The 26,726-nt window shown below is 38.7% G+C and overlaps 1 protein-coding gene across 23 annotated transcripts in view; it reads right to left on the minus strand.

The window, feature by feature from the left end:
* BBX (BBX high mobility group box domain containing) overlaps positions 1-26,726 on the minus strand; it is a 183,575-nt gene that overhangs the window by 68,193 nt on the left and 88,656 nt on the right. For 22 of the 23 annotated variants that reach the window (XM_037907660.2, XM_043538539.1, XM_043538538.1 and 19 more), the window contains 4 exons: positions 19,495-19,665; positions 17,136-17,378; positions 7,765-7,963; positions 1,741-1,808 (listed from right to left, as the gene is read on the minus strand). In XM_037907660.2, coding sequence (XP_037763588.1) covers positions 1,741-1,808; positions 7,765-7,963; positions 17,136-17,378; positions 19,495-19,656 — 672 coding nt within the window. In that variant the 5' untranslated portion in view covers positions 19,657-19,665. The remainder of the gene's footprint in view (positions 1-1,740; positions 1,809-7,764; positions 7,964-17,135; positions 17,379-19,494; positions 19,666-26,726) is intronic. The other variant, XM_037907740.2, reaches the window with a different exon arrangement.

Here is a 26,726-nt window from a genome sequence, read left to right on the forward strand (position 1 = left end):
GGCTGCATGTGCATGAGTCATTTGTCTTCCAAGGTTGGAATATATTTTGTGCATGTTCTGGCCCTCATTTTGACCAGTTCTGGGATAGAAGGATTTTGGGGCAGAGATGCCCGGAGGCAAAAATATTTTATTAGCCACACTGCTTCCTACTTTTCAGAAATGCTGTGTCTGATACAAGTGTGGTTTGCAACCCACACAAATCCTTATGTGAAGCACAAAAAATCCAAAAGAGGGCTATTTCTGTTCTGAAACCAACATAAGTATTCCTATCAGCCCAGATCACCGATGGACCCTGCAGTGCTCATAGGAGCATTTCACATGTAACACCTTGGAGATCATCCTAGTGGACACAATTTTCATATAAACAGCAAAACGCTTCATATCCAAAGTGGAGAGCAAAGTTCTTTGGGTCCTTTTAGTGAAACAGCATGCCTGCTCCCATTTAATGTCAGTAGGAATTGTGGGTGCTTAAAAACCAGGCCCCATCTTTAAAAAAAAATCTTCCCCCTTGCATCCGCCCCAGTAAAAATGGTTGTAAGTCCCAAATCCAAAAGGCCACATTTATAGGCTTGACACTTACGAGACATTTACACTTTAGCACAAAGTAACCAAACAGCACTTTCTCTTTTCACTTACAGAATACCCTAATTCCAAACAAAGTTTGGCAGGTGTTTTCTCTACAACAGTACCTCAGAGTTCTAATATCTAAAACAGCTCAAGGAGTTCCACTCCCTAAACAGACTTGTCCTATCCTTAACTTGGATCTTGGCAGATATGTCAAGGAGCAATAAATTTCAAATATTTTCTAATTTTTGCATCTATACAAACCATATCTGTATTGTTACTATTTTCAGCTTTCGGTTAAAAATATTTTCTCTGTTCCGTGGCCAAACATAATTTTATATACGTTTTGGAATAGGAATTTATGCCACAGGTCCAAATGTTCAAATCTGGGCATCAAAAATCTCACTCACGATATACAATACTCATTATAATAATACCCATGTTGGGCCTATTTGAGCCACCAAATGCACGATTTGGGCCCTCAAATGTACCCTAAATAACAACCAATCTCCTGAAACCTGTAGAGAAATGGAAAAACATTTTTTATTTACTGAAGTCCTACGTAACTGCAAAATGTTTGTATTACAGTGAAATAACTACAAAGCATTTATACCTGCTGTGCATAACACAGAGCCCTAATTAACAGGAATAGACTATAATACCTTGAACGCATGCTAGCACTTGCAGCCCTTTCAAGATCAAAATTTACATATGACCAATGTAATTGTATTATTATTATTAAATATTTACATTGCTGTAGCTCTCAAAGGCCCAGGTCAGGAAAGGTGCTGAGTTGTGCCAGGCACTATACAAACAGACAGGCCAAGATGGTCCCTTCCCTGAAGGGCTTGCAATCCATGGTCTAACAGAATCATTACATTCCAGTACTTCTGTTTTTGACAACAACAATATCTTAATGGGGAGATATAAGAGGTCTCATATCACTGCAGTCAGTCAGTGGAATTATATTGCCACAGTACAGAAGACGCACCAAAATTAGGCCTAAAGCGTGTTCTATGGTTTGAGGAGAGTCAAGCCATGCTGCTCAAACATGGGTGCCATCAAATGTTGGCTAAGATGCATACTACATTAATATAATAATACCTATAAATATTTCTCTTAAGCACTCCTGCTAACTGATTCGTTGGGGACAAGGGAGGAGAAATAGTTACTTACCTCTTGTGCAGTCAGGGCATGTTCCCCTGCTAAAAGCAGCATACTCAGGCCTCCCATCTGCGTAGGATCTGTTCAAGAGTAAAAGAAATATTAAGGTGATTCATCTGCAAGCTGAAAGAACTTACTGTGTGCACTGAAAAACCTCAAAAGGCTACTTGTCACAGATGCTCCAAAGCAAGATGCCACAAAGCCAGCCCAAGAGAATCACAAATAACCATTTCTACATACCCTCTGGGATAGACATTCAAAGCTGTTTGAGGGATTTGATTGGATTTGTGTGCTTAACTCCCCTTTGTGGGGAATTACAATTTTACTGCCACAGGTTCCAAGCACTACAGTGATGGATATCTTTAAAACGGCAAGTGTGATGATCTCATACCAAACATATGCAGAACAGCGCTAATATCACAAATATTTACAATGGAAATGGAAGCTCAGAATGGGGGAGTAACCCTCCCTCAGCTACAGAACAAGGAAAGAGGAGGGACCACATCAGAGATGAAGCTTCCTTTTAACAAAAGGGAAGCATGTTTGCTTTTTTACTTATTTTTAAACTAGAGCTGAATTTAGTGTTCAAGCATGCCAGGCTGACAGCTCTGGAGAATGTTGCCCTCTATTTATCCATAGCACCAGTACAGCACAGGCATTTGGTTGGGCAAACTGTCCACATGTCACCCAGCCAATACAATATTAGGTAGAGTTAAAGTAATCTTAAATAAAATAAATAAATAAATCTTAAAAATGTCAATAAATTGACATTGCAATGAACAGTGGCACCATGTACTCGCCCGGTGCCTTTTTCAGGGATCCCACAACACTAGCCTTTTTTTACTATTACTACTAATGATTGATATTAGAGTAGTGCCGAGGGGCTCCAGTGAAGATCAGGGCCCTGTAATACTAGGTGCTGTACAAACACATAGTAAGACAATTTGTGGCCTAAAGAACTCACAAGACAGATCAAGTGGGAGAGAAAGAAAATAATTATCCTCATTTTGCAGATGAGGTACATCTACACTCAGCCCGGCCTCTGATTCAGGTTTGAGGCCAAGCCCCTCTTCCATTCACACATAAATCAAAATCAGTTTGACTCAGGTCAGCAAGCACTCAAGACCTGGGTCCTAGGACTGTTCTAGGGGGCTGAGCCAGAGCCCGAGTCCTGCTATGTATTAGGTTTAAGCCCCGACATTCTGCAGTGTGGATAGAGGTCAAGTTACAGACCCAAGTCAGAAGGTCTGCATAGTGCAGTAGGGATGCATTAGCATGGCTGAGAGTCCTGGGTCTAGCAATTTTAATCCCACATCTACAATGCAGCATGGATGCTCAAGCAACGGCTTGAAAACACCGAGTCCACAAGCCCAGGTCCCACAGACCTTGGGGTACAATGCACTGTAGACATATCCTGAGGCACGGAGAGATTAAGTGACTTTCCCAAGATCACATAAGCTGTCTGTGGCAGAGCTCGGAATCGAGCCCACATCTCCTAAATTCCTGTCCATTGTCTTAATCACACAACCATTTTTCCTCTCTAAACTTTAACGGCTACATTTACAGGGTTAAGTATTTTTATACTGCATTTACAGATGAGTAAACAGAGACTCAGAGAAGCTAAGCAATTTGCCCCAGGTCACCCATGGAGTCGGCGGGTGAAGAAGGACAAGCTGACTCCCAATGACTGAAGAACACTGCCTGATGCCAGAGTGACTCACTCCAGGCACCAGGTTGGTGTAGAATTAATTTTCTGCCTTACCACAAGGAGCAATGAGAGGAGCCTTTTTCCCATTTCATTTCACATGGGGAAAAAAAAAAAAAGCTTAATGGGACCAAATTTGGGTTTAAAGTCGTATTAGCCTTGAGAAGAAAGATAAAATAATCCTCAAAGAGGAAATACATTGGTTTGGTGTGAGATTTGTAAGAAACAGTGGACAGAAAAAACTCTCGAGGCAGAAGATAGGGAGGGGAGGGAAGGGGAAATCAGGCACATGACAGAAGTATTGTCTTGCCAGGCCAAGCTATCCAGTTCTGAAAGCCCTCCTCACCAGAAGAGCATTCCAACTGCACTGACAGACAGCAGTTCTTGTCTTTCCAGTTGGGAGACGTCAAAGCAAAGGAATGGGGCAATTCAGCGGGTGGAGGGGGAACGGCATCCTTCAAATACAGAATAACTATGTGCGCGATAGCCTGGTCCAAACCCTTTCCCTATTTCCAAGCATTTTCTTTTCCAGAAGAAGGTCTTGTTTCTCTTCCTTTTAAATGAGCACCTTCTTAATTATAGGGTAAGATTAAGGGTTTTATTTTAAAGTGTTACTGTAGTTGCAACAGACATTGAAACCATGTATTTAAAAATAAAAATCAAAAGGAGAAAAAATGACAGCTTAGTGGAAAGTGAAAGTTTAATTTGGTGCTCAAGCAACTAAAGAATAGTCGTGCTGCAGCTGAAACAGAGAGCTGGAGGTTGGATATCTGCTCTTGATGAGGACAAAAATGCTGCTACCAAGGTTTCAGATTGCAAGATAAAATAATAAAAGGGACAAATAAGATTTGTGTGATAACACACTGCATTATGTTGATACCCTCTTGTGCTTAAGTGTTACTGAGGGCTCTAAGAACAAATTAAGAAAGATAAATAGTTTAATATGGTAAATGCTATTTTAAAATTATTTACAGGTATTCAACAATAATAAAGAGATATCTCTCTCATTATCAGCTTTATTCAGAAAAGAATATTAAAATGTTAATAGTATAATGGAGGTTTATTTGTGACCTTAACTATAGCTTTCTTTCTTGCTAAAGCTAACAACATGAGTATCACTTTGTTTGCAAATGATGGCTCTTACTACTACTGGATTATAATGAGACGGAACACTGCAAGAAATGTCCATGCAAGCGAGACATCGTACAGAATGTCTGCCTACTGAACGCATTTAAGCTTTGCCTTATGCCTTATACAAGTAGGGCCCTACCAAATTCATGGCCATGAAAAACACGTCATGGACTGTGAAATCTGGTCTCCCCCCTGTGAAATCTGGTCTTTTGTGTGCTTATACTATATAGATTTCACAGGGGTAGACCAGCGTTTCTCAAACTGGGGGTCCTGACCCAAAATGGAGTTGTACTGGGGTTACAAGCTTATTTTAGGGGGGGTCACGGTATTGTAATCCTTACTTCCATGCTGCCTTCAGAGCTGGGCGGCCGGACAGTGGCCGCTGCTGACTGAGGGCCAAGTTCTGCTGGCAGCAGTGCAGAAGTTAGGGAGGAAATATCATGCCAGGCCATTCTTACTTCTGCGCTGCTGCTGATGGCGGCTCTTCCTGCACAGCTGGGCTCCTGGCTAGCAGCCGCCACTCTCCAGCTGCCCAGCTCTGAAGGCAGTGCTGTCACCAGCAGCAGCGCAGAAATAAGGGTAGCAGCACGCCACCCCCCCCATAACCTTGTGACCCCCCCCAACTCCTAAATAAATGAAATAATGAAATTTATTATTTTTAAAATCCTATGACCGTGAAATTGACCAAAATGGACCAGGAATTTGTTAGCGCCCTACCTATAAGGTACCCCAGGTCAGACATCTTTTAGTAACACTCCATTACAATTTCTATTTTGCTTTAAGAATAAATAAATAAATATATAAATAAAAAAGACACTGCTAGTGACATTGGATATATAGAAGCCTAATGTCAGTGTCAGATATATACCTGACTTAATAATTGGTCAACAATATTGGGGGAAAAAAGGATGTTTCTTGTATAGAGAGTACCTTCTTAAAAACCACGACAAATTTTGTACCATACTTGCACTGGTAACTCTTATTAACTCCAATGGGACAACTCGTAAAAGGCAACAAGGATTTTCCCCTCTATATTTGTTTTCCTAATATTATTGCACATAAAAGCAAAGAAAACATAAACATGTCAAATGAAATTGGCAGTGTGGGATGTCTTTACACCATGCATTTTCCTAGTTCTAGAGATGCAACGTGTCTTGAAGATGCATGTTATTAATGGAGTACCAGTGGTTTAAAGAATAACTGTCCTTTGCTTTTCACTTCTTCCTATGTTCAGCTACTGTCTGGTTTCCTAGCAGTAATCCATATGGATTTCATAGCTGGCAATCATGGGTGCAGCAATCAGACATGAATGAGTTTTTGTAAGATTGGAGAAAGAGGAATTGAGCAAGGCTCAACTGGTACAGAGTTGACACAAGGTTTTCCAGTTGGTATAGCAACACTGAGGCCTTTCATGATTCAGTGATGAACTTCTCCATTGTGAGCACGTAGTACTTTCACAGACTACTTTTGTACCGGTGGAACATCTGCTTTTCACTAGTGGGGTGCAACTGTGACACGGCAAGAGCAGAAACCCTACCAACTTAATCTGTGACCCACAGACTGAAGTACACTATTCCTAGACAACATAAAAACACTGTGCTCTTTACAAAAGGATGGAGGTCTGGTGGCTAAGGCACTGGCCTGGAACTCGAACTCAGCACATCTGGGAGCATTAATGCACTATTCAGATTCCCCTGTCACCCAACTGTGTTGTTTTGGATATATTTACTTCATTCATTTCTACTAAACAAATCTATTCTTAACTTTATTCACACAAGTAGCCTGCTCACATGAGCAGAGGTAAGCATGGGCATAATTAATTGCAGCATTAGGACTGGGATTTGAAAAGCCTTCCTATTACTGCTTATAGATGACTGTTGTTTACTCTAGGGAAGATGGTGGATCCTTTTTATTCAATGTATCAGATCTTGCCAGAAGTCTATTGATTGTTTTGTTGCCCAGTTTTAACTCCATCTGCAGAGACTGACTAGCTTTATTTTAAATTCCTAGCCTTAATTTTTCTGGGTTGCTTACAGCTCTGTTTATACTAAAGGACACTGTAGGGGTTTATTGTGTACAGAGGAGAGGTGGTTTCACTCAGGAGGAATAAGCCATGCAAGCTGCTGATCATGTAATCTCAAGAACATTTAAAGATGGTTAATGTTATTCTTCTGATGTTAAAAGCAGAATGGAACGAAGGGATTTACAGTATCTGATGCTGGGCTCCCAAATAACAAGCATCACAAATTATGTAACTGTGAAGCATGACAAACTTCATTTTGAACTACATTTCACACTTCCTTCATGCTGAGGAGCAATTTCATTATGGGAACTTTCATACCAGTGGGTTGGGCAAAAATGGATACAAGCTTTTTATCCTTTCAATCCCATCCCACACACAAATTTCCCCTATCCCTTTGTCTGTAAGCTCTCCAGGGCAGAGAGCTTGTCTTTTCTGTCACACACACAGCACAGCCTAAACAAGTTTGAAAGTTTTTGTAACATCCTGTGTAAATGTTGTCTTTAAAAACAAGTGAGGGAGGGGAAAAAAAGAGCTTATTTTGTCCCCACTAAATCCAGTTTGTGCCAGTTTTAGGTTTTGAAGTTGCCAATACTCAAGCACATTAGCGCCTGTATTAATCAAAGACCTGATCCTGAAAGTTCTGACCACTCTGCTTATTAAAAACCCCAAGTTTTTTTTTAGTAGTTACCAGTGTATCATTTCTGTGTACGTGAGATTGATAAACATAGCACGGTGCCACATGAAATTACAGAAAGAAAATGCATACAATCAATAGTATAATTTTTTGATTTATAGTGAAAAGATCTAGTTCTAATTAACTGATGGTGGTCTAGACCTGCAAAATTTGGATCCAGTCCAAAGCCTGCCCCACTTTTAGATGTCAGATCTCTGGCCCTGATTTATGATAGAGCTTGTGCTTAAGTCCATCTCTATTCAAAGTCCATCTCCTCGCTTAAGTCCATCTCTATACATAGCACCTGAACACAGGCTTCAGTGTGGTCCTAAATAGAGGCGCTTACCTGAATTAGGGTCTATAATTGTAACATGGAATGGAGAACATGGAATTATAATAGGCTTAGAATGGAGAAAGCTAGTTTTATTGTCTTTCACGATAGACTCTCTTAATGTCATCAGTGACAGTGACAATACTCACAGGAAACAAAGACATAAAGCTCACCTGCCATTCCAAAGTTCAGCTGAGGCATTTCTTCAGTCTTTGCCACTTTCTTGGGACTTGGTAAATCTTTTGCAGATTCTGGCGGGAAGGCCCATAGCTTTTTCCTGTTTGTAACAGTGGATGACTGGGTTTTCACAGGTTTGTTTGTTGTAGGGCACCACTTGTAGCCAGGATTTGCCTTCATAAATGCATCTTTGTACTAGATAGGAAAGGAAAAAATAAGTGGTAACGAAAATATTCAAATCAGATGTGGCAATATGATATTTACAAGACAATGGGAGAGCACCCCATTCGCTAGAGTGTTCAATTCAGCATATAGTCTTTTATACTCTTAACTGTGGAGTTTCATCAAAGGTCTTAGTCACATCTCTAAACCTGTGCTTTGAGTTCACTCTGACCACCAAGCCAAACCTAACAAGATGAAGTTATTAAACAGCAGGATTTAAAAATAGCAGAGTTTTCCCCATCCTTACTGGTTATCAGTAGCTGGAAAATAAACTGCTTTGGAGATAAGTGTGACAAGATTTCATGGCTCCTTGCTCCGCATACACTTTTTGGGGATTGGAGGACAGGGGAAGACGACAACTTTGTCTTTTACAATATTTTAGTTATATTCTTTTCAAAGCCAGGTATATTTGTGAGAAAATAAACTGTTACTTACAGATACTGTCTCATTTTCTGTGACAGTGCATCTGATACTTTGCTCCGAGCTCATAATCAGAATTTACCACCATGCATAGCGATCTTTAGCATTAGAAAGCACTGTGGCTGTTTGAAAACTTTCTATGGCCTTGAACACACAAAGCATGTGTCCAAATTGTTTGGGAACATTCCTGGCACCCGATGGCAGGAGAGGCTAACCAGTCTATGTAGCCTGAAGAAAATTCTGGCTCTAATGGAGTCTGGATTAGAAGATGCTTTATTCAGTCCATAACATCTGACAATAATGTTTTTAATATTAAACCTACTTTTTGGTCTTATTATTAGGGCTGTCAATTAATTGCAGTTAACTCAAGCAATTAACTGAAAACAAATGAACTTGATTAAAATAATTATTGGCGATTCATCACAGTTTTAATCGTACTGTTAAATAATAATAGAAAAACCAATATAAACTTATTATGAATATTTTTGGATGTTTTTCTACATTTTCAAATATATTCATTTCAATTACAACACAGAATAGAAAGTGTACAGTGCTCACTTTTATTATTTTTTATTACAAATATTTGTACTGTAAAAACGAATAAAAGAAAGAATTTTCAATTCACATCATACGAGTACTGCAGTGCTCTTTTTTTTATGAAATTGCAACTTACAAATGTAGAATTATTTTTTTACATAACTGCACTCAGAAACAAAAAACAATGTTAAACTTTAGAGCCTACTAGTCCACTAGTCCTACTTTTTGTTCACTAATCGGTAAGACAAACAAGTATTAAAGGGGTAGCCGTGTTAGTCTGGATCTGTAAAAGCGGCAAAGAGTCCTGTGGCACCTTATAGACTAACAGACGTATTGGAGCATAAGCTTTCGTGGGTGAATACCCACTTCGTCGGATGCATGTAGTGGAAATTTCCAGAGGCAGGTAGGCATAGCGGTCGGTGGGTTTTCGGTATAGGGCTATTCTATCTACTACCCAAGATCCACAAACCCAGAAATCGTGGATGCCCCATCATCTTGGGCATTGGCACTCTCACTGAAGAACTGTCCAGATATGTGGACTCTCTACTCAGACCCTATGCCACCAGCACTCCCAGCTATCTCCGTGACACCACTGATTTCCTGAGAAAACTACAATGCATTGGTGATCTTCCAGAAAACACCATCCTAGCCACCATGGATGTAGAGGCTCTCTACACAAACATCCCACACACAGATGGAATACAAGCTGTCAGGAATAGTATCCCTGATGATGCCACAGCACAACTGGGTGCTGAGCTCTGTGACTTTATCCTCACGCACAATTATTTCAAATTTGGTGACAATATATACCTCCAGACCAGTGGCACCGCTATGGGCACCCGCATGGCCCCACAATACGCCAACATTTTTATGGTTGACCTGGAACAACGCTTCCTCAGCTCTTGTCCACTCATGCCCCTTCTCTACCTACGCTACATTGATGACATCTTCATCATCTGGACCCATGGGAAGGAAACTCTGGAAGAATTCCACCACGATTTCAACAGCTTCAGACACCACCATCCATCTCAGCCTGGACCAATCTACACGGGAAGTCCACTTCCTAGACACCACAGTGCAAATAAGTGAAGGTCACATTAACACCACCCTATACCAACCGACCGCTTTGCCTACCTGCCTCTGGAAATTTCCGCTAAATGCGTCTGACGAAGTGGGTATTTACCCACGAAAGCTTATGCTCCAATGCGTCTGTTAGTCTATAAGGTGCCACAGGACTCTTTGCCGTTAAGACAAACAAGTTTGTTTACATTTACAGGAGATAATACTGCCAGCTTCTTATTTAAGTCACCTGAAAGTGAGAACAGGCATTCGCATGGCACTGTTGTAGCCAGCATTGCAAAGTATTTATGTGCCAGATATGCTAAACCATTATATGACCCTTCATGCTTCGACTTGTAGATTATCTTTTTTTACATTGCAAATATTTGTAATAAAAATAATAATACAAAGTGAGCATGTTACACTTCGTATTCTGCATTGTAATTAAAATTAATATATTTGAAAATGTAGAAAAACATCCAAAATATTTAAAATAAATTTAAATTGGTATTCTATTATTAACAGTGCAATTAATCATGATTAATTTTATTAATCTTGTGACAGCCCTACCCATTATCAAAATTCGTTAGTTGATTTTTTTTTTTTAAACATCACTTTCAGAAGACGATTTTTTACCATCGTAATGTGAAGCATGGGAGGTTCAGAGTAATGTGCCCTGCATAATGAACACACTGCCAACGTGTTTAAAGGTGCACTGCAAGGCAAAAGACTTGCATTTACAAAAAACTCCATTGTGATATGGAAAGAAAGCACCAAACTTTTTCCAAGAGGCCTTTTCCCTCCTAGTGTTTTTGTTTTTAAATAAAAACAATTAACAATATCAGATCTTCAGTTCCCTCTGGCAAACCCTTGCAAAACAGAAAGTTGGATTTGAATGGTGATAATGATGCCACTCAGCTCAGGTTCTACCCACACATGACGTACACTCCAAATATCTTGCCACGATCCTTCAGTAAAAAACAGGAGATGAACACAGAACAACATGTAAAATACACATAGGAAAATAACTTCTTTGAATAAAGTTTGAGGCTGTATCATCAAGGAGCATATATATATTGTATTGCTTCACAGTGCACTTTAATGTGTTCTTTTTAGTGACTGAGTTTTCTCATTCATAGACATCACTAGAAATGGGGAAAACCAAAAAGATGGCAGGGGAAAAGGGGTATATTTCATTTGAGGAATGCACTTTACTGGAGAACAGACAATGGAGCTGGCAACAGAAACTGGGCTCCATGAACAGGTGCTGACGTAAAAAGGCAAGTAGGAATTTGCTAAGCATTGTTCGGATGTCATGTCAGTCTGGAGTTTGCATTTATCAGTCAAGAAATACCAGATTGGTATGTGAGAGGAGAAAGGGAGGTCCACAATAAATACTTTTTCATTGTCCATAACTGGTACCTTTTAAGTAGTAAAACTACATATTAAGCAATATGGCAGTGATTTAGAGAATTTGGGGGTCAAGAGAGATGGAGAAGGATGCCCCCTTAGAGCATATAATTAAGTATTGCATTTATGAGAGCACACTGATGTGCTGAGGTATAATAATTTTGTAGGGGAATATGGAGAAATTAGTGGTTACTCCTTTTATACAGGAATCTGCCTGTGAAGCTCATGCTGAGTGTCATACAATGAATGGCAAAAAGTTAATCTTTGGATTATTGCTGGTGGCTGTTGAGAGTTGTGTGATAATACATCCTCAGAGCACCGAAAAGGCTGTACACTGATTACGACTGGATGCCTTGTGAGAGTCAGAAACATTTATTTGGACATTCTTAGGCCAAGGTAACAGGACTTGCCAAAACAGCAAGCCTGAGGCCTAATTCTTGCAGTGGTAGAACGCCTTTCTGTTTGTGATTCAGGCTGCCAAACGTTTATCAGCACAACTCCGATGGGTTTAGAAAGCCCAGTTCTGTAGGAGGCTACCAAATTAGTGCTATCTATTCCTGGCATGGGAATGAGGTATGATAACTTCAAATGTATTAGCTGACTATTGGCAGAGGCCAATGATTAAATGGGCATGAAGCCTAAACTATCCTCACCCTAAATTCTATTTGATGTGTGCTGGCAGGGTAGCTAGGGACGTTTCCAGCGCAGTACCATGTGCTCCATTCATTCATGTGACATCAGTCCAACCACCTTTCGCACAAAAGCGCTGAATTCCCTTTAAAAAATATTGCATACAAACAAAACTAAAGAAAATAAATCCTTTGGCTACGGATGGAAACAGGTAATAAATGTTTTGAAAACCACATCCTCTAACAGAGCTACTCCAGTTCTTTCCCAGATCAATATCCATGTGAACTGCAAAACCCTGTGTGTCTTGTGGCAGTATTATCATTGCATGTGTGCTTCTTGTACTTTCATTTCCATCTTAATCTGTCAACTGTCACTGTCTGCCTCCAGACTGGAGCATGGATATGGATGATTCACCTCAGAAAAACAAAAATACTATGTGGATACAATGTGTGAAGTTCTATTTTTTTTTATTTGTAGGCTTTCCTATAAATAATTTGTATGTGCTGCTGAACCACATAATCTCTCTGTATATCTTGAACGGGCTACACGTATTAGATTGGAAAATTAAAGAGAGTGGCACCTCCTACTTATTTTTTTTTAATTGCACTTGAAGAGTTCATTTTACTAGTGAATGGGCACAACATGAAAATAGCATCATCAAGGGAAGAAATACACACACACACACACACACACACAAAGAAACAGCTTTACTTTCTATTGTTAGAACATCAAACCCACTCATGAATCAGTTTTCCTGCTCACACAGTTAAAAGCACAGAATCCCCAATAGCACTAAAGGATATCACCCCACAGGGTTATAATACATCACCTACTCGGATTTATGTATTACAGAACTCCAGGCTATTGCTCAATTACCATTCTTTTTTAACTATTCACAATGATTTAAGAGGCCAAGTAGGATCTGAATGTGTCCTGACAGACACTTAATTCTTTTCTTAAAATAAAACATTTTTAAAACAAAATAAAAATAGATGGCTCCAGGCAGCACTGTAACTGGCATGGCCATTCATAGCACAGGATGTTTTCTTGAGCAAGGGGCTAGTCATTAGTTGTTTAATGACTGCCAGCACCTCTTGGAAGAAGCATTAAAAATTTCCATCAGCGCTCCCTTGCTGGCTTTCAGTCAGCCATGTAGTGCCAACACCAAGCATTCAAAAATCATGAATCCGGGGTGACACGGACACACAAAAGGAATCATGAGATTGATTTAAAATAATAAAATCTGGTCTCTATTTCCCTTCTAGGATTTGAGCCTTCAAAATTTGTGTTTTTGGGAAGATGGATGGTCCAGTGGTTAAGGTACTGGCCTGGCACGTGGGAAACCTGGGTTTAATTCACTGCTTCACCATGGACTTCCTGAGTGAACTTGGGCATGTCACTTAGCCTCTCTGTGCCTTAGTTCCCCATCTGCAAAATGGGGATAATAGCACTTCCCTACCTTACAGTGAGGATCAAAATATTGGGACGGACTTTGAGATCTACTGATGAAAATATAGGCATTATATATTATTATGTTATGGTTTCCAGCTTTCCTCTGAAAACATGAATGCTAGAAATTTAACACACACACACGCACACACACTCTCTCTCTCTTTTTTAAAAGTAATATTCTCACAACCCACCAGGAATGAATCCAGGAGCTTGGACTTTCCAAAAAACCACCAAGAGTGTTGGCAACACCGTGAAGGACATGGTTTACATGCATGTCACGGTCCACACCTCTCCGAGCATATCTAGCAAAACTCCACAGGTGGAGGCATATTATTTGTCTCTTCTCATTTTGATGCTGCTTCCAAAGCAGCCGCAAAACAAGGTCTGAGTCTGAGCTTGTCTGCGAAATAGCTGAAAGAGTCCTCACAGTGAGAAGTGCTCAACTTTGTTGCTGAGTGGCAACAGTCTGCATTCATCAGGCTGTTCACCACAGGAAAGAGGCCAAACAATTCTGCTGGCCCAGACATTGTGGATTCAAAGAAATATTTTAAAACCAACTGTTTTCCAACAAGCACTTTAGCACTAAAGCCCTTTCTGTTTTTTTACAAAAAGCTATTTGAAAAATTCTAGCCCAAATATGAAGGGAGCAGTGGGGAGGCATTCTTAAGAGGTGAACTCGATCCCTTTCGTGCATTTGGGTAATTAAAATAGACACACATATTTATGTACAATTCAAGTGACTGGGGAATAAAGACTACCTTTACTGAGGAGAAAATGGCTCTTTCACTCTAAACTATAATGCTAATAAATGGCAGTGAGCACATGTGGTTCTGCCAGAAGTATTTAGCAGCTATTGAACTTTTGCCCTTGTGCAATAAAAGTTTTATAGTTTAAGTTGAAGCTGACCTACAATGGTTACAGGATACAAATCAAAAGCCTGCCGTCGCTCCTACTGAAGACAATAGCAGAACTTCCACTAACTTCCATGTTTTAAACTAACAAAAATTCCATGTACTCTCAGCATTGTTGGCTAAGATTTTTAAAACCGGGGGCCAGATTTACAAAGACACTTAGGAACTTAGGAACCTAAAGATTCAGATAGCTACTTTTGAAATTCCCACTAGGTGCCTCAGTGAGTTAGACACCTAATTCCCATAGAAAGGCAATGAGAGTTAGGCACTCAGTCCACTTAAGAGCTTTTGAAAATCCCATTAGGAGCCTACCTGTACCTTTAAGTGCCTGAACACCTTTGAAAATCTGGCCTTGGTGCGTATAGCTAGGCTTCTAAGTTCATGTTTAGGTACTTATATAAATGACCCAATTTTCAAAATTGCTGAAGTCCATGAGAATTGCTGGGTGCTCAGCACATCTGAGGAAATTCAGAACACTTATTTAGATGCCTAACTTTTGGCATCCAATTTTGAAAGCTTTGACCATTTGCAGTAAAAATCTTGAGATCTGATGACAGCAATGGTGGAATACCACCACAGTGAAAAGCTTTTTATGATCTATTTCAAATCATAATTTTCTGAAATGTGTCAGTTAGTTTAGATGGCTTAATAATTAGACCAAAAATTGCAATATGAATGTAATTTTATTCTTTACTCTTATAGGTTGCCACCTGCTAGCCTGTAAATTGCCTGTCTTTAGGAAAAGGCAAACAACACTTAACAGGATTTGTGTTACCCCACTTGAGAATCCCCACAACAAACCAAGCACTAAATAATATGAACTAATAATAATATTCAAAATGAGGTTTCAGTTGATTATGTTTATTTTACAGTGTGAGCCTGATTATTAGAGGTACTAAAGACAATTCAGTTGTAGACTATTGTTGCTAATTATTATTGTTGTACTGCACAACTGTTTGAAGAATAAAAATTATACGCTTTATATCTTCTACACATTCTTGGAGCTCATTTTAATGATCTGAACTCCCTTGGATATATTGTTTCTCTTCTATAGCAAATGCACAATGTGTTCTTAAAGCCAAGAAAAACTAAATCATTACAGGAACAGTGACATATAATAGTATGATTAATAGTTCCAGATCTGTCACTTCTCATGAGTTATGCAATTATTCCCCTCCCAACCCTTACTAAATAAAAGTTTCTTTCAGCAAGAGAAAGAAAGAAAGAAAGATTAGATTTACTTATTTTGAAAAAAAGAGTAAAAAACTTTCCTCTTTCTAATATATGTATCATATCTCTTCATTGACTTTTCTTAATTTTTAAAAGCACTGCCTAATTTAAAGTGGGAATGCAGAATAAATTAGGAACTTCAATAACAGGAACAAACCCATAGTTCATCTAACTCAGTATCCCGTCACAGACTGTGAACAGTACTGGGTGCTTCAGAAATTGTATACATCTGCTTTATACATTTTTATTTATAAAGTATGTCTATGCCATGTACAGTGCTTGTCTTTCCTTACTATTTCTGAACATGTCCCAAGACAGAAGCTCCAGAAATAAGTAGATCTCCAGAGAGTCATATGATCTAATACAGCTCCCTCAAGATATCCAAACTTCATGTGTGTTTGGAAACAGTAAGAAATGATCCTAAATAATTTGCACAAGTTATGGATAACTGCCTCCTTAACCGTCCTAAGGATAGCTCTGACTCAGGCTCCATCTACCGCATATTCTATAGTCCATGAGCTCAGATGTAGGGTTCTCCTTTTTCATTGCCCCAGCAGTTGCCTTGTTTGATGTCGAACTCCATAGTTCCCCACACAATCCACGTTAAACAACTAATTACTATCTTCTGTTTCGGGCTAAGAAGTCTACCCTATATAACCGGCTACAGTCCAATCCACTCCAACATCACTCCCTCACATTTAAATTGTGAGATGAAACAGACATTTTATGAAATGAGAGACTTTTCATGGGATTCCCACATAAGGGATTTTGATGACCTATTGTTCACTGATTCAGGGATTGGATTCCGCCTTAGCAACACTTGCCACCTGAGCAGTTACACATCAGAGAGAGAACAGTGAATAGGCAAAGTGAACAGTTCATGAAACAATGGCAGCTTAAAAATGATTTGGCCAAACTATTTGGTGAACACTGATTTTATTAGCAAAGGAAAAAAACAGGCTACGTTTTTGGAATTTTGGGTTCAACAAGAACTGTTTAACAGGCTCTATTACCAATAGGAAATGCACAGTTCAAGATAATGCCATCTATCAGTACTGTTGATTAACATAGAATGGACTTTTAATTATGCCTTCCTTGGGCATATGCCTGCCACGCCTTTCTGGGAGGACAACGTGCCATTTACATGCTAGCATCATACGAATGCTGTACCATGAGCTCTATGTCCATTGCATCCAGAAGATTACCAAGCACAGGATAGTTTGGATACAAACACACTGCTTCCCTTGCACTCTGATTCAAAATAAAACAAGCATTAGTGACAGTACACACACCAGCAACCTTAAAATGAAAGCACTGTACAAAACCACAGGGCACAGAGTCTTACTTTAGAAAATGGCACTTCAGAGAATTTCTGATATACTATGTACTATGACATTTATATCATGTTAAATACTGAGACATTATAATGCACAGAAGATAAGACATTTACAGCAGAAATTCTGTTGACACTCACATACAACTGGAACACTACATACCTCCTTGGCCATGTCAGTGTATTTTTGCTTTTCTTTCGGGTCTAGAACAGCCCACCAATCTGCCAATATCTTGGTAGCACCACGATTGTCCAGACGGGGGTGTTCCTGCCGCACAAGGGAGCGATGACGTTTGCAAAATAAGAGAAATGCGTTCATTGGCCTGCGGGCTCGCTGCTCTGAGGATTCATCATCTTCGGTTTCATCAGCATCGTGCTCTAGACCTTCAGTCCCAAGAAGTTGGACCTATTAGCACCAAAAGAGAAATGTTAAAAAAAAATAAGTCAGTCAATAAAACATGGCTAAGCATCACCCATTATATTAAAATTTGTGCATGCATATATATAACTAAAACAATGATACACACACGCCCTTCCCAAAATATGTCTACAGTAAATCTGCCAATGTCTTGTACCTAAGCAGAGGTCAGTAAAAAGCTTGTTCAAGCCAAAGTTTCACTCTGAAACTCTCTTGCCAGACTTGAGCTAAGATTAAGAGAGGGAACAGGTGAGGGCCATTCTCTGCCACCAACCTAGAGAGTTCAACCTCAGGCACTGGAAGCAAGAGCAACCCATTACATAATGGTCACAATGCAACAATGGAGAAAGGACATCTTAGTTAACTTAGCCTGGACCATGTAGCTTGCAACCAACAATGTGAACGGCCACTGGAAATGAACAGTTAGCTAGCACAGAGGACTGGTGCTATGTAGTCCCAGCAACTCTTTCCCCACTCAAAAGCTGTGTTGCTGCACCACTCTGTACAATAACTAAAAAGTTGCCGAATGCTTTTCAGAGGGTAACCCCAGCTGGAACACCACTGCAGCAATTCAGCCTTGAGCTCATAGATGTAAGAGTCCCTGTGGCAAGACCCACCTCACAGAAGATGAGTCAAAGCCACTGGAGCAACGATAGATATAATAGTACTATTGTGTAACATGGAAGCCCATTTTATAGTACAGAAAATTTGTGGAGCAAATATGATGCTGCCAATATAAACTGTATCCGCAAAGGTGAGGTAACACCTCCATCAGAACTCACCCTCACAGCTTCAGCGCATTTCTCTAGTTACTTCTCCCTACCCATCTGCATCACTCTGTCTTATCCGTGTTTGGCCTAAGCCAGTTTGCTCCCAACCTTGTCCCCCACAACACAACTCTATCAGACATCAAGGCGATGTGGATCTGAGTATTAACTGCATCTTGGGGACACTGCGGATCATGATCTCTCCTGTCTTCCCTACCCATCCTTCATCAACCAGGACAAACTGTAAACTTGTGGGACTCCACATGCTGTGTCCCTTGGGATGATAGGCCCCTTGGGAAACAAAACTGAGGCCAGGTTCTGTGAACAATGCCAAAGACAAAGTAGTAAACCGATGAAAGACCATCTCATCTGTGCCCATAATATCCCAGAAGAGTCAAATTTTGTGGGCAACGGTAGCAAAAGGTGTTGACAGATCTAACAAAGTTAATGTGGCATCTCACTGACTCCATCACCTGAAGGAGATATTAAACCATGGATATCATTGTCTCTGTACTAAACTCCTTTTTTTAAGGAGTACAATAGATTTAAGGCATCTTGTGAAGTCCAGGCCATAAGATATACCACATTCAATTCAAAAGTTTTTGCCAGCATCTTTGTTACAGAATAAGTGTAAAATGAGAGGCGTATCATATTTTTAAAAGACATGAATGAAACTTTAAAAACTGTAAAATTATTTACTGAGTATCCCTATATCTCTGCAAAGGCAGATTGCCATTTCTTTTCACTGGCTATATTCATGGTGGAAGAAAAATATACAAAAACAGAATTTGGCCTATCGTCAACAATTTAGGGTCAAACTCTCTAAGTTACACTTGTGTAAATGAATATGGAGTTATTTCAGATTATAAAAGCAACTAAGAGCTGAATTTGGCCTTTAAAACAGTATCAGTTTCTGTAAGGCCAGACACTGCAGTTCATAGGTGCAGTAATAAATTCAATCTTGGTTGTTCATTTTAATCCTGTTGAGTTACCTTGACTATATCTTTGGTAAACATCTTAATTTGAATAATTAAATATATACACTGAAATTTTAAGTTTCCTCAGGCTACTATAAATCCACTCTGATGTTCTTTGTTTCCTCACAGTTTAATAAAAGATAAAATGAGTGCTAACCCAAAATCTAAAACCCATAAAATATCCTCAAATATGTCACACGTTTCTAACTAATGATGTTTTTCCCTCCAACCCCAAGAAAGTTATCATTTTATCAGCCATGCTCCTGACTCTCAATGATCCACTCAAAGATCTTTATTGAACTGCCTCTCAACACAAATCTAGTAATACTAAGGGCTTATCTTTTGGAAGGGAGAGTCTACCTTATCGATATCTTCTTCTTCCTCTTCTTCCTCCTCCTCTTCAGAAAAGTCAAGGATTTTTTTTGCAAGTAGTGGATGCCACTGAAGACACTTTCTCTTTGGTCGTTTCCCAGTTCCCTCTCCTTCTGTTGAATGATCCTTATTCCGATTACTGCCTTTCATTACTGTGACCTGCCATGCAAAAACAGCCACAAAAATCATCTTACCAAATTCAGGCAGATCACTTATGCATGTTAAGCATAAAGGATCATCCTGTTAAGAGCTGAACAAACTAATACCCAATTCAGAGGTTTATCAAATACAAGATTCTCAATTTTTTTGACAACACTATATATGGACATTTAATTTAATAAGTTATTAATATGGCATTATGTGAGCTCGCTGTGGATGAATCCTTTCTTGTCTTAACACTCCCTTCAAGCTACCAGATCAACCCGTGACATCCAGATTATGACTACGTAATAATTGGGACACTAGCCCTATCTAGCTCTCTCAAACACAGTCTTGCCCAATCTACAGTTCAAAGTATTCACACTTCAGCAGCTAAGTGAGTGAGCAAGAGGCTTAAAGCTTCTCCAAAGCCTGTGTCTCCTGCAGTATTTCATATTTTGTCAAGCCAGGAAATCCCTCCTTTTAGCACCAGAACATCTCGCCAGCCACACATCTGCAAATCACGCATTTATATTTAGCAATGATGATTTTTAATCCTGTGACACCATGAGCCAGGATTTCCCCAGTGCCGTTAACAAGTGCAATAGAGAAATCTGACGCCCAGTCCTAAAGGGATGAATTATGAATTTGAAGCAAACAAGAAGAAGCAATTACACTAAAAACATTTTCAAAGTGCTTGTCTACCTGAACATGTACACAATACAAAAACCCCTGAAAGAATGAAGTGCATACCCACACAGTACAGATCATATTCATCCATCAATCTTGCATATTTGTATTTCATATTAAGTGTCTCAGATCTGTCTTTATTGAAATTCATAATTATTGCATGTTAACATCCAATTTAAGATGCTGCTTACAAGATCTGATAACCAGGCATATCTTGAAATAAGGCATAATATCTCTCCATGCACACTGGATACAAATCAATGATTTTTTTTTTAAAATCAGATTTTGTTTTAAATTAAATTGGATTTTTATTTCATAATTTAAATAATAAGTTTTTCTTTTTAAAAAACACACCTGTTTAAAATGAAGTCTGAATGTAATACGTTAAAGCCTAAATTTATTATAATCTCTTAAAACATTTATATGAAAATAAATACACTGTATCTATGATCCTCTACCAAAACCTTGAAGTTAAAGGCTGCTTTTCTATATAAAAAAAGAATCAGGGGGAAAAAAAAATCTAATTTTTGAAGTCAAGCTTTATAAATAGGGCACAATAGTTCATGTACTATATTAAGGCTTGTTTTGTTTATTAAAAATAAATTTTGTATGCTGGTTTAATTAAATTCCAGTTGCCATCCTAACACAGCTTGGCAAAAATCATGAGCTAAAAGTTAATAATCTACTAAATAAGCAATATATCATTCACTATTTTCTTACATACTAAAAACGTACAATTAATAAGAATCTGACAATATTAAGCTATATAGTTGCTCAAATAATTGTATATAGTTATAGTGTACCTTCCTAGGTAACAAAAAAAAAAAAAAATTACTAAATCTACTATAAAGGCTGTATTTACTTATATGTTTTAATGGTTACATCAACCCATGAAAATGCACCTTTCTTTAGAAAATAACTGAAGTACAAATGGAAAAGTTGATTAAAATCAATGATTTAAATTGCGTTGGCTTAAATCAATCCACCCTTCCTACGTATATCCAAGATAAGAGCTTGCAACTATTTATGGAACTTTTTTGGTTTGTTCATTTGCATCCTTTTGTTAACATGACATTAATGTACACTGTCTTGAGTCAAAGATGATACTGATGGTAACCAGTATTAATATAAAGGAAAATGAGTAAATCTAGACAATGGATAACCTATATGGCCTGTGAAAAGATCTGTGGAAGATTTTGAAAGGCTAATGGTCATCTCTCAGTGGCAAGCTAACAATAATGGCCAAATCATGGTCCCAATGCAAATTTCATCATTCATTTCAAATAGGACAAGGGTTTGGCTATTGGGAAAGATGTATAATCATTTAAGGGCAGGAAGGAAACATGATAAAGATCCTGCTTTTTGGAACATAACTGCAGAACTATGACTTTTTAGTTATAGGCACAGAGTGGAAAACTATACAGTGTTTATCACACCCACAAATATTCAGATATTAAGACAGATTAGCTAAAACAAGTAACTTGAACAATTTGATGCAACAGCTACTGTTGTTCAGGCCAAATTACGTGTTCCATTCCAAACACAGTTTTCAGTTATTAATATTGTGCCAGATTCTCAGCACCAGCTCTGTCCCCCTTTGCATAAGGATACATAATTTGGCTGCCTCTGAGCAGTTGAGAAATTCCTTGTTGGGGGAAACTTACTTGCATAAAGATTGCCACCCCCCTCTCAGTGTCCCCCTTCTGGCACAGGAGTTGTGTCAGGGGAGGGAGAGGGCAGAGCTCATCTCCAATACACCAGTTCTCTACTGACACATGGTCTGAAGCATCCATAAACAGATTTCGTAAGTTAGAGCAGCCTACTGGTAACCTAACTTATATCTGGGTCAGAACAGCTTGAGAATCAGGGAGCAACAACGGAATACATGTTAGGCACAGTAAAAGAATCCAGTGCAATATTTTCAAGTTAGAACTTTCCATGCTTCATCTCATCTAAGACGTGATTTTTGTTATAGTTTGGACAAAATCCTTTTGTTCACTTCAGAATTACATAAGGGTTGAGGGGGTAGCGAGAGAAGATACAAGCCACTTGTCCCATATGATCAAAGCTTCACTGAGGAACACGCACACCAAACATCAGAAGCTACCACAGGAAGTTCTAACCTGGGTAATTTCAATAGTCCTCAATGAAAAAGGAAAAAATTCAACTTCAAAAGAAGTTGGTTCAGTAATGTTAAACTGGGAACATTTGTACCATCTTACTAATTTCACACATGGGCATTCGAATTGTAATTTGTTCTTTTCTCCCCTATAACACATCAGGGACCCTCTCAGTTCAGGATGCTTTGGGATTTAGCAGCTTTCCCATAAGATACTTATTTTATTGTTGTGTGTATCATCTTGATCTTCGATGTAATGCTAATTTAAGCGCTGCTTTTCATGTCAGTTATTTCACTGATAATTATCTGTAACCAATACTTCTTTTAAAATTATATTACCGGCACTATAGAAGTCTCATTACTATTTCAAAAATCAAGTTTAACAGGCAGCTTTCTGCTCCCCCGAGTTTTAAAGAGGATTAAGATAAATCTTCACAAAAGATAAGTAATCCCACAGCATGTTTTATAAGTATTCTCAATTATATCTGAAAATTTATCCAGCCAGTAGTTTTGGAAAAGGCAAGTGAAAACAGGAGCTGAGCACTAGCCATTTCTAAAATCCGTGAGGGATTCACGTCATGATCTTTATTTATTATTGTCCCTTGCTCACAAACAATTGTTTATATTTTCCCGATACATAGGCCATACATTGAGTACCTAATTATCCCTTAAAAACAATTTACTGAATCGAGTACTCATTGTACTGCACATTACTGAATAGGTAAAAATGCATTTTCAGCTTCCTGGAATTTAGTTACATTAATTAGGGTTTTTTAAAATTCTGATATATTTTACCCTTGCAGTCATTATGATGCAATAGTTCATCTATTATGAGACTCTCAATAAGGCAGCTACCAGCTCACCATAACAAGAGAAAAAGAAACTCAGGTCTGCGGCACCAAAGTCAATCAAAGCCCTGGATACTAGAGAGGTAGATCTCTCTTTAGAGAGACACACATTGTCTCTCCTCAATAAAGGCTGGAGTAGTCTCTGATAAGGGGTACGGGCTCAGGCCCTAAGTCAATGGGAGTTTTGCCATGATTTCAGTGGGAGAAAGATCAGGGCCACAACAAGGTCAGCTTTCAGTCTTCCCTCTAACTCGGCAGCGGGGCAAGGAAACAAAACAAAATGCCCTCATGAAGTATGCAAAGCTATATCCTGTGCCATCAAGACACATTCCCCTCCCACTAGGGTGACCAGATGTCCCGATTTTATATGGACAGTCCTGATTTTTGGTTTTTTTCTTATATAGGCTCCTATTAACCCCCACCCCCTGTCCCGATTTTTCACATTTACTCTCTGATCACCCTACCTCCCACAAACTTTGAGGAAAATCACAGCAGGCATTTTCAAGCGATTTGGATCACTATTTTGTAATGTTTCAGCTTTTCTGATTTTTTTTAGGGGAGGGGGGAGCTCATTTTATTTTACATAATCTTTGCGCTACACATTTCACAGTAGTTTTAATTTTCGGTGTCTACTGAGAATGATCCCTTGTACCTTCTTCTCCTGGCAGAAGTCTCTCACAACAGGAAGGCCAGAGAATTCCATAGGTGGATCTAAGCGTTGTATAGAAAGAATATCAGCCTCTACCAAATTCTAAGGACTTTTCTTTTGTGGACTGAAGCTGAGACACCACATGTTGAACATTTTCCTTTTGAATAGGTTCTCTCTCCATTCTGCCCGTGTGCTCCACAGATACAGTACACTCATAATGACATATAGTCACAGTTAATAGATTACCAAGGGTTGCTTAACATGACAGCAAAAAATACCTCTAATCCACATGAACTTAATATTTCCCTCATTTTTCCTTTCGAGTTCTTGGCTACTTACAGTATAACCACACTGGATAAAATCCAATTAAAGTTCAAGTGAACACATAAATAAGTTAATGGTATCTTGTACTATACTACCATTGCTTGCTTATTGATTAACTGAACATTAATGGAATTCATTTAGTTGAATCTTTAGGCTCCTATGTTTATCCTTTTTTCTTAATATATAATCAATAGCATGGTAGCTGATTGTTTCCTACACAGGGAATTGCTTATGTACAAATAAACGTAGCCAGGTCTAATGGAAAGTTTACACTGACTACAAATGACATTTCTATGTTCTTCACGCGGCTCTATAAACATATAGTTGTGATACACACTAAGGGCAATGATCTCCGCTCCTGATGTAAAACTATTAATAGGTCTCCAATAACCATTCCACACTGCCATCAATAGTAAAATTAAAAAGCTCTCTTGACTCCACCTCGCCACAACGTCTCATGGGAAAAATCACAAAAGGACCATGCTAAGTTTTCAGGTCTCTCATTACACTTTTGCATTTGTAATCAGCTTGGAAGAGAAGGCACACTCTCTATATAAGAAGAAAAAGTCAGAGGTGGCAAGCCTCTCTAAGGCTAACTTTTTGGAGAGATGGTTGGGGATTCAGGCTTTCACCCGGCAAGGACTTGTACACATGCTTAACTTTACCCTCTGAGTAGTGCTATTGAAAGCATCAGGACTACGCATGGTGTGGAATGCTAAGCACATGCAAGAGTCTTTACAGGACTGAGGCCTTAGTTTTGCAATCCCGTAAGGGTAACAAAAAACAGTTATATTAATGTACATTACACAATGCAACTCTCGTAAATGCAATTTATGAAGTACATCATATCAGGAGAGGTATCGACTCTCCTATAATGTCAGTAGAGCTAAATGCTATCTTCCAATCTGTCAGAGATGGACAGTCTAAAAAAAAGACATGATAATATAGATAAACAAGGTAATTTTTAAAGCAGCGTTACTACGAAAAGAGAAAAAAAACAGAAATAAATTCACAATCTTGTTAAATTACAAGCAATTGTCAGGCACATGCACAATAAAAAATTGATACAAAAGTAGGAGAAAGAAGAGTTATGTTCCAAAATATTGGACAAAGTATGGCAGCCTTGGTTAAAATGAGTCACACGTGCTGTAAAACATCACCAGACGATACTTGTCAAAGCTCATGTTCCAGATCCACTGACAACATAGATACCTCAGGGGTGATTGTTTACAAGTACCTTTAATGCAGAGATGCAGAGGAGATGTGAAAGAGAAATTTTACCAACAGAATTGTTATCAAAATATTTTTTCAGCCTTTTCCTGCTGGCTAACTTTTTATTTTCTGTTGCTGGAAACACAGTATTCTCTGTCACTTTATAAATATGTACACCCAATGCAGGCTTTCAGCAGAAAAATGTAATCAACTGTAAAAATGTTAAGTGTTTTTTTGGGAGGTGGGGAAGATTGTTTGTGTTTTTTTTACACCTTTACTACATAATTTTTTTCTAATTTAGTTATAGAATTAGATGCAAATTTTCATCTTTAAAAATTCAAAACCCCCAAACTGTTTTATTGTGCCTTTTCTCTGACATCTACTTCCACCCTCCCTCTCCCTACGTTCCTAGATTCTTTACAAAACAGTACGTAAATATGGCAGTCCAATTCCATGGTTTTAACTTTGGGAACATTGACAGTTGCCTGCATGATTTCTTAACCTTACATGTTGCATACCTGCAAAATTATACATTTACAGTGGTGATAATCAAAATCTTTACAAATGTCTTTGCAAGTAATTAAATATTAGGAAAGTATTTATACTAATCTCTATACCAATAGGCTTGGCAAAATTCAAGGTTTATTTTTGTAATTTCAATATATAATGTCTATGTTTATTTTTAAGCATTTATTTTTATCAACTTAAATTTTTACAGTTGCAGGGGGATGTCACACAATTATGTAATGACAGACACTATGAATCAAAATGAAGCTTTATAATTGTTAAAACACAAATTGACATCACATATCAACATATACAAAGAAAATATCCCTATATCAAACCCCAAATCTCAAGCAGCATTTCTCTTACTTTGCCTATCTGTAAATTTTTCTCATCAATCAATGTTTCCTGACATTTACTGATAAAAACTGAACGCTTCCAAGCCTATGAAAAGACAGTTACCTTTTCCATAACTGGTGTTCTTCAAGATGTGTTGCTCATGTCCATTCAACTTAGGCGTGTGCGCTCACCACATGCACCTGTGCCGGCAGTTCTTCCCTTAGCAGTATCTGTAGGGGACCAGCTCCGGTGCCCTCTGGAGTGGCATGCACATGCCGCGGTATAAGGGGCTCTGCCGGTTCCCACCCACCCTCAGCTCCTTCTTGCCGGAAACTCCAACAGTGGGGAAGGAGGGTGGGTTGTGGAATGGACATGAGCAACACATCTCGAAGAACAC

This window comes from Chelonia mydas, chromosome 1 (assembly GCF_015237465.2).
Source record: "Chelonia mydas isolate rCheMyd1 chromosome 1, rCheMyd1.pri.v2, whole genome shotgun sequence".
NCBI lineage: Eukaryota > Metazoa > Chordata > Testudines > Cheloniidae > Chelonia > Chelonia mydas.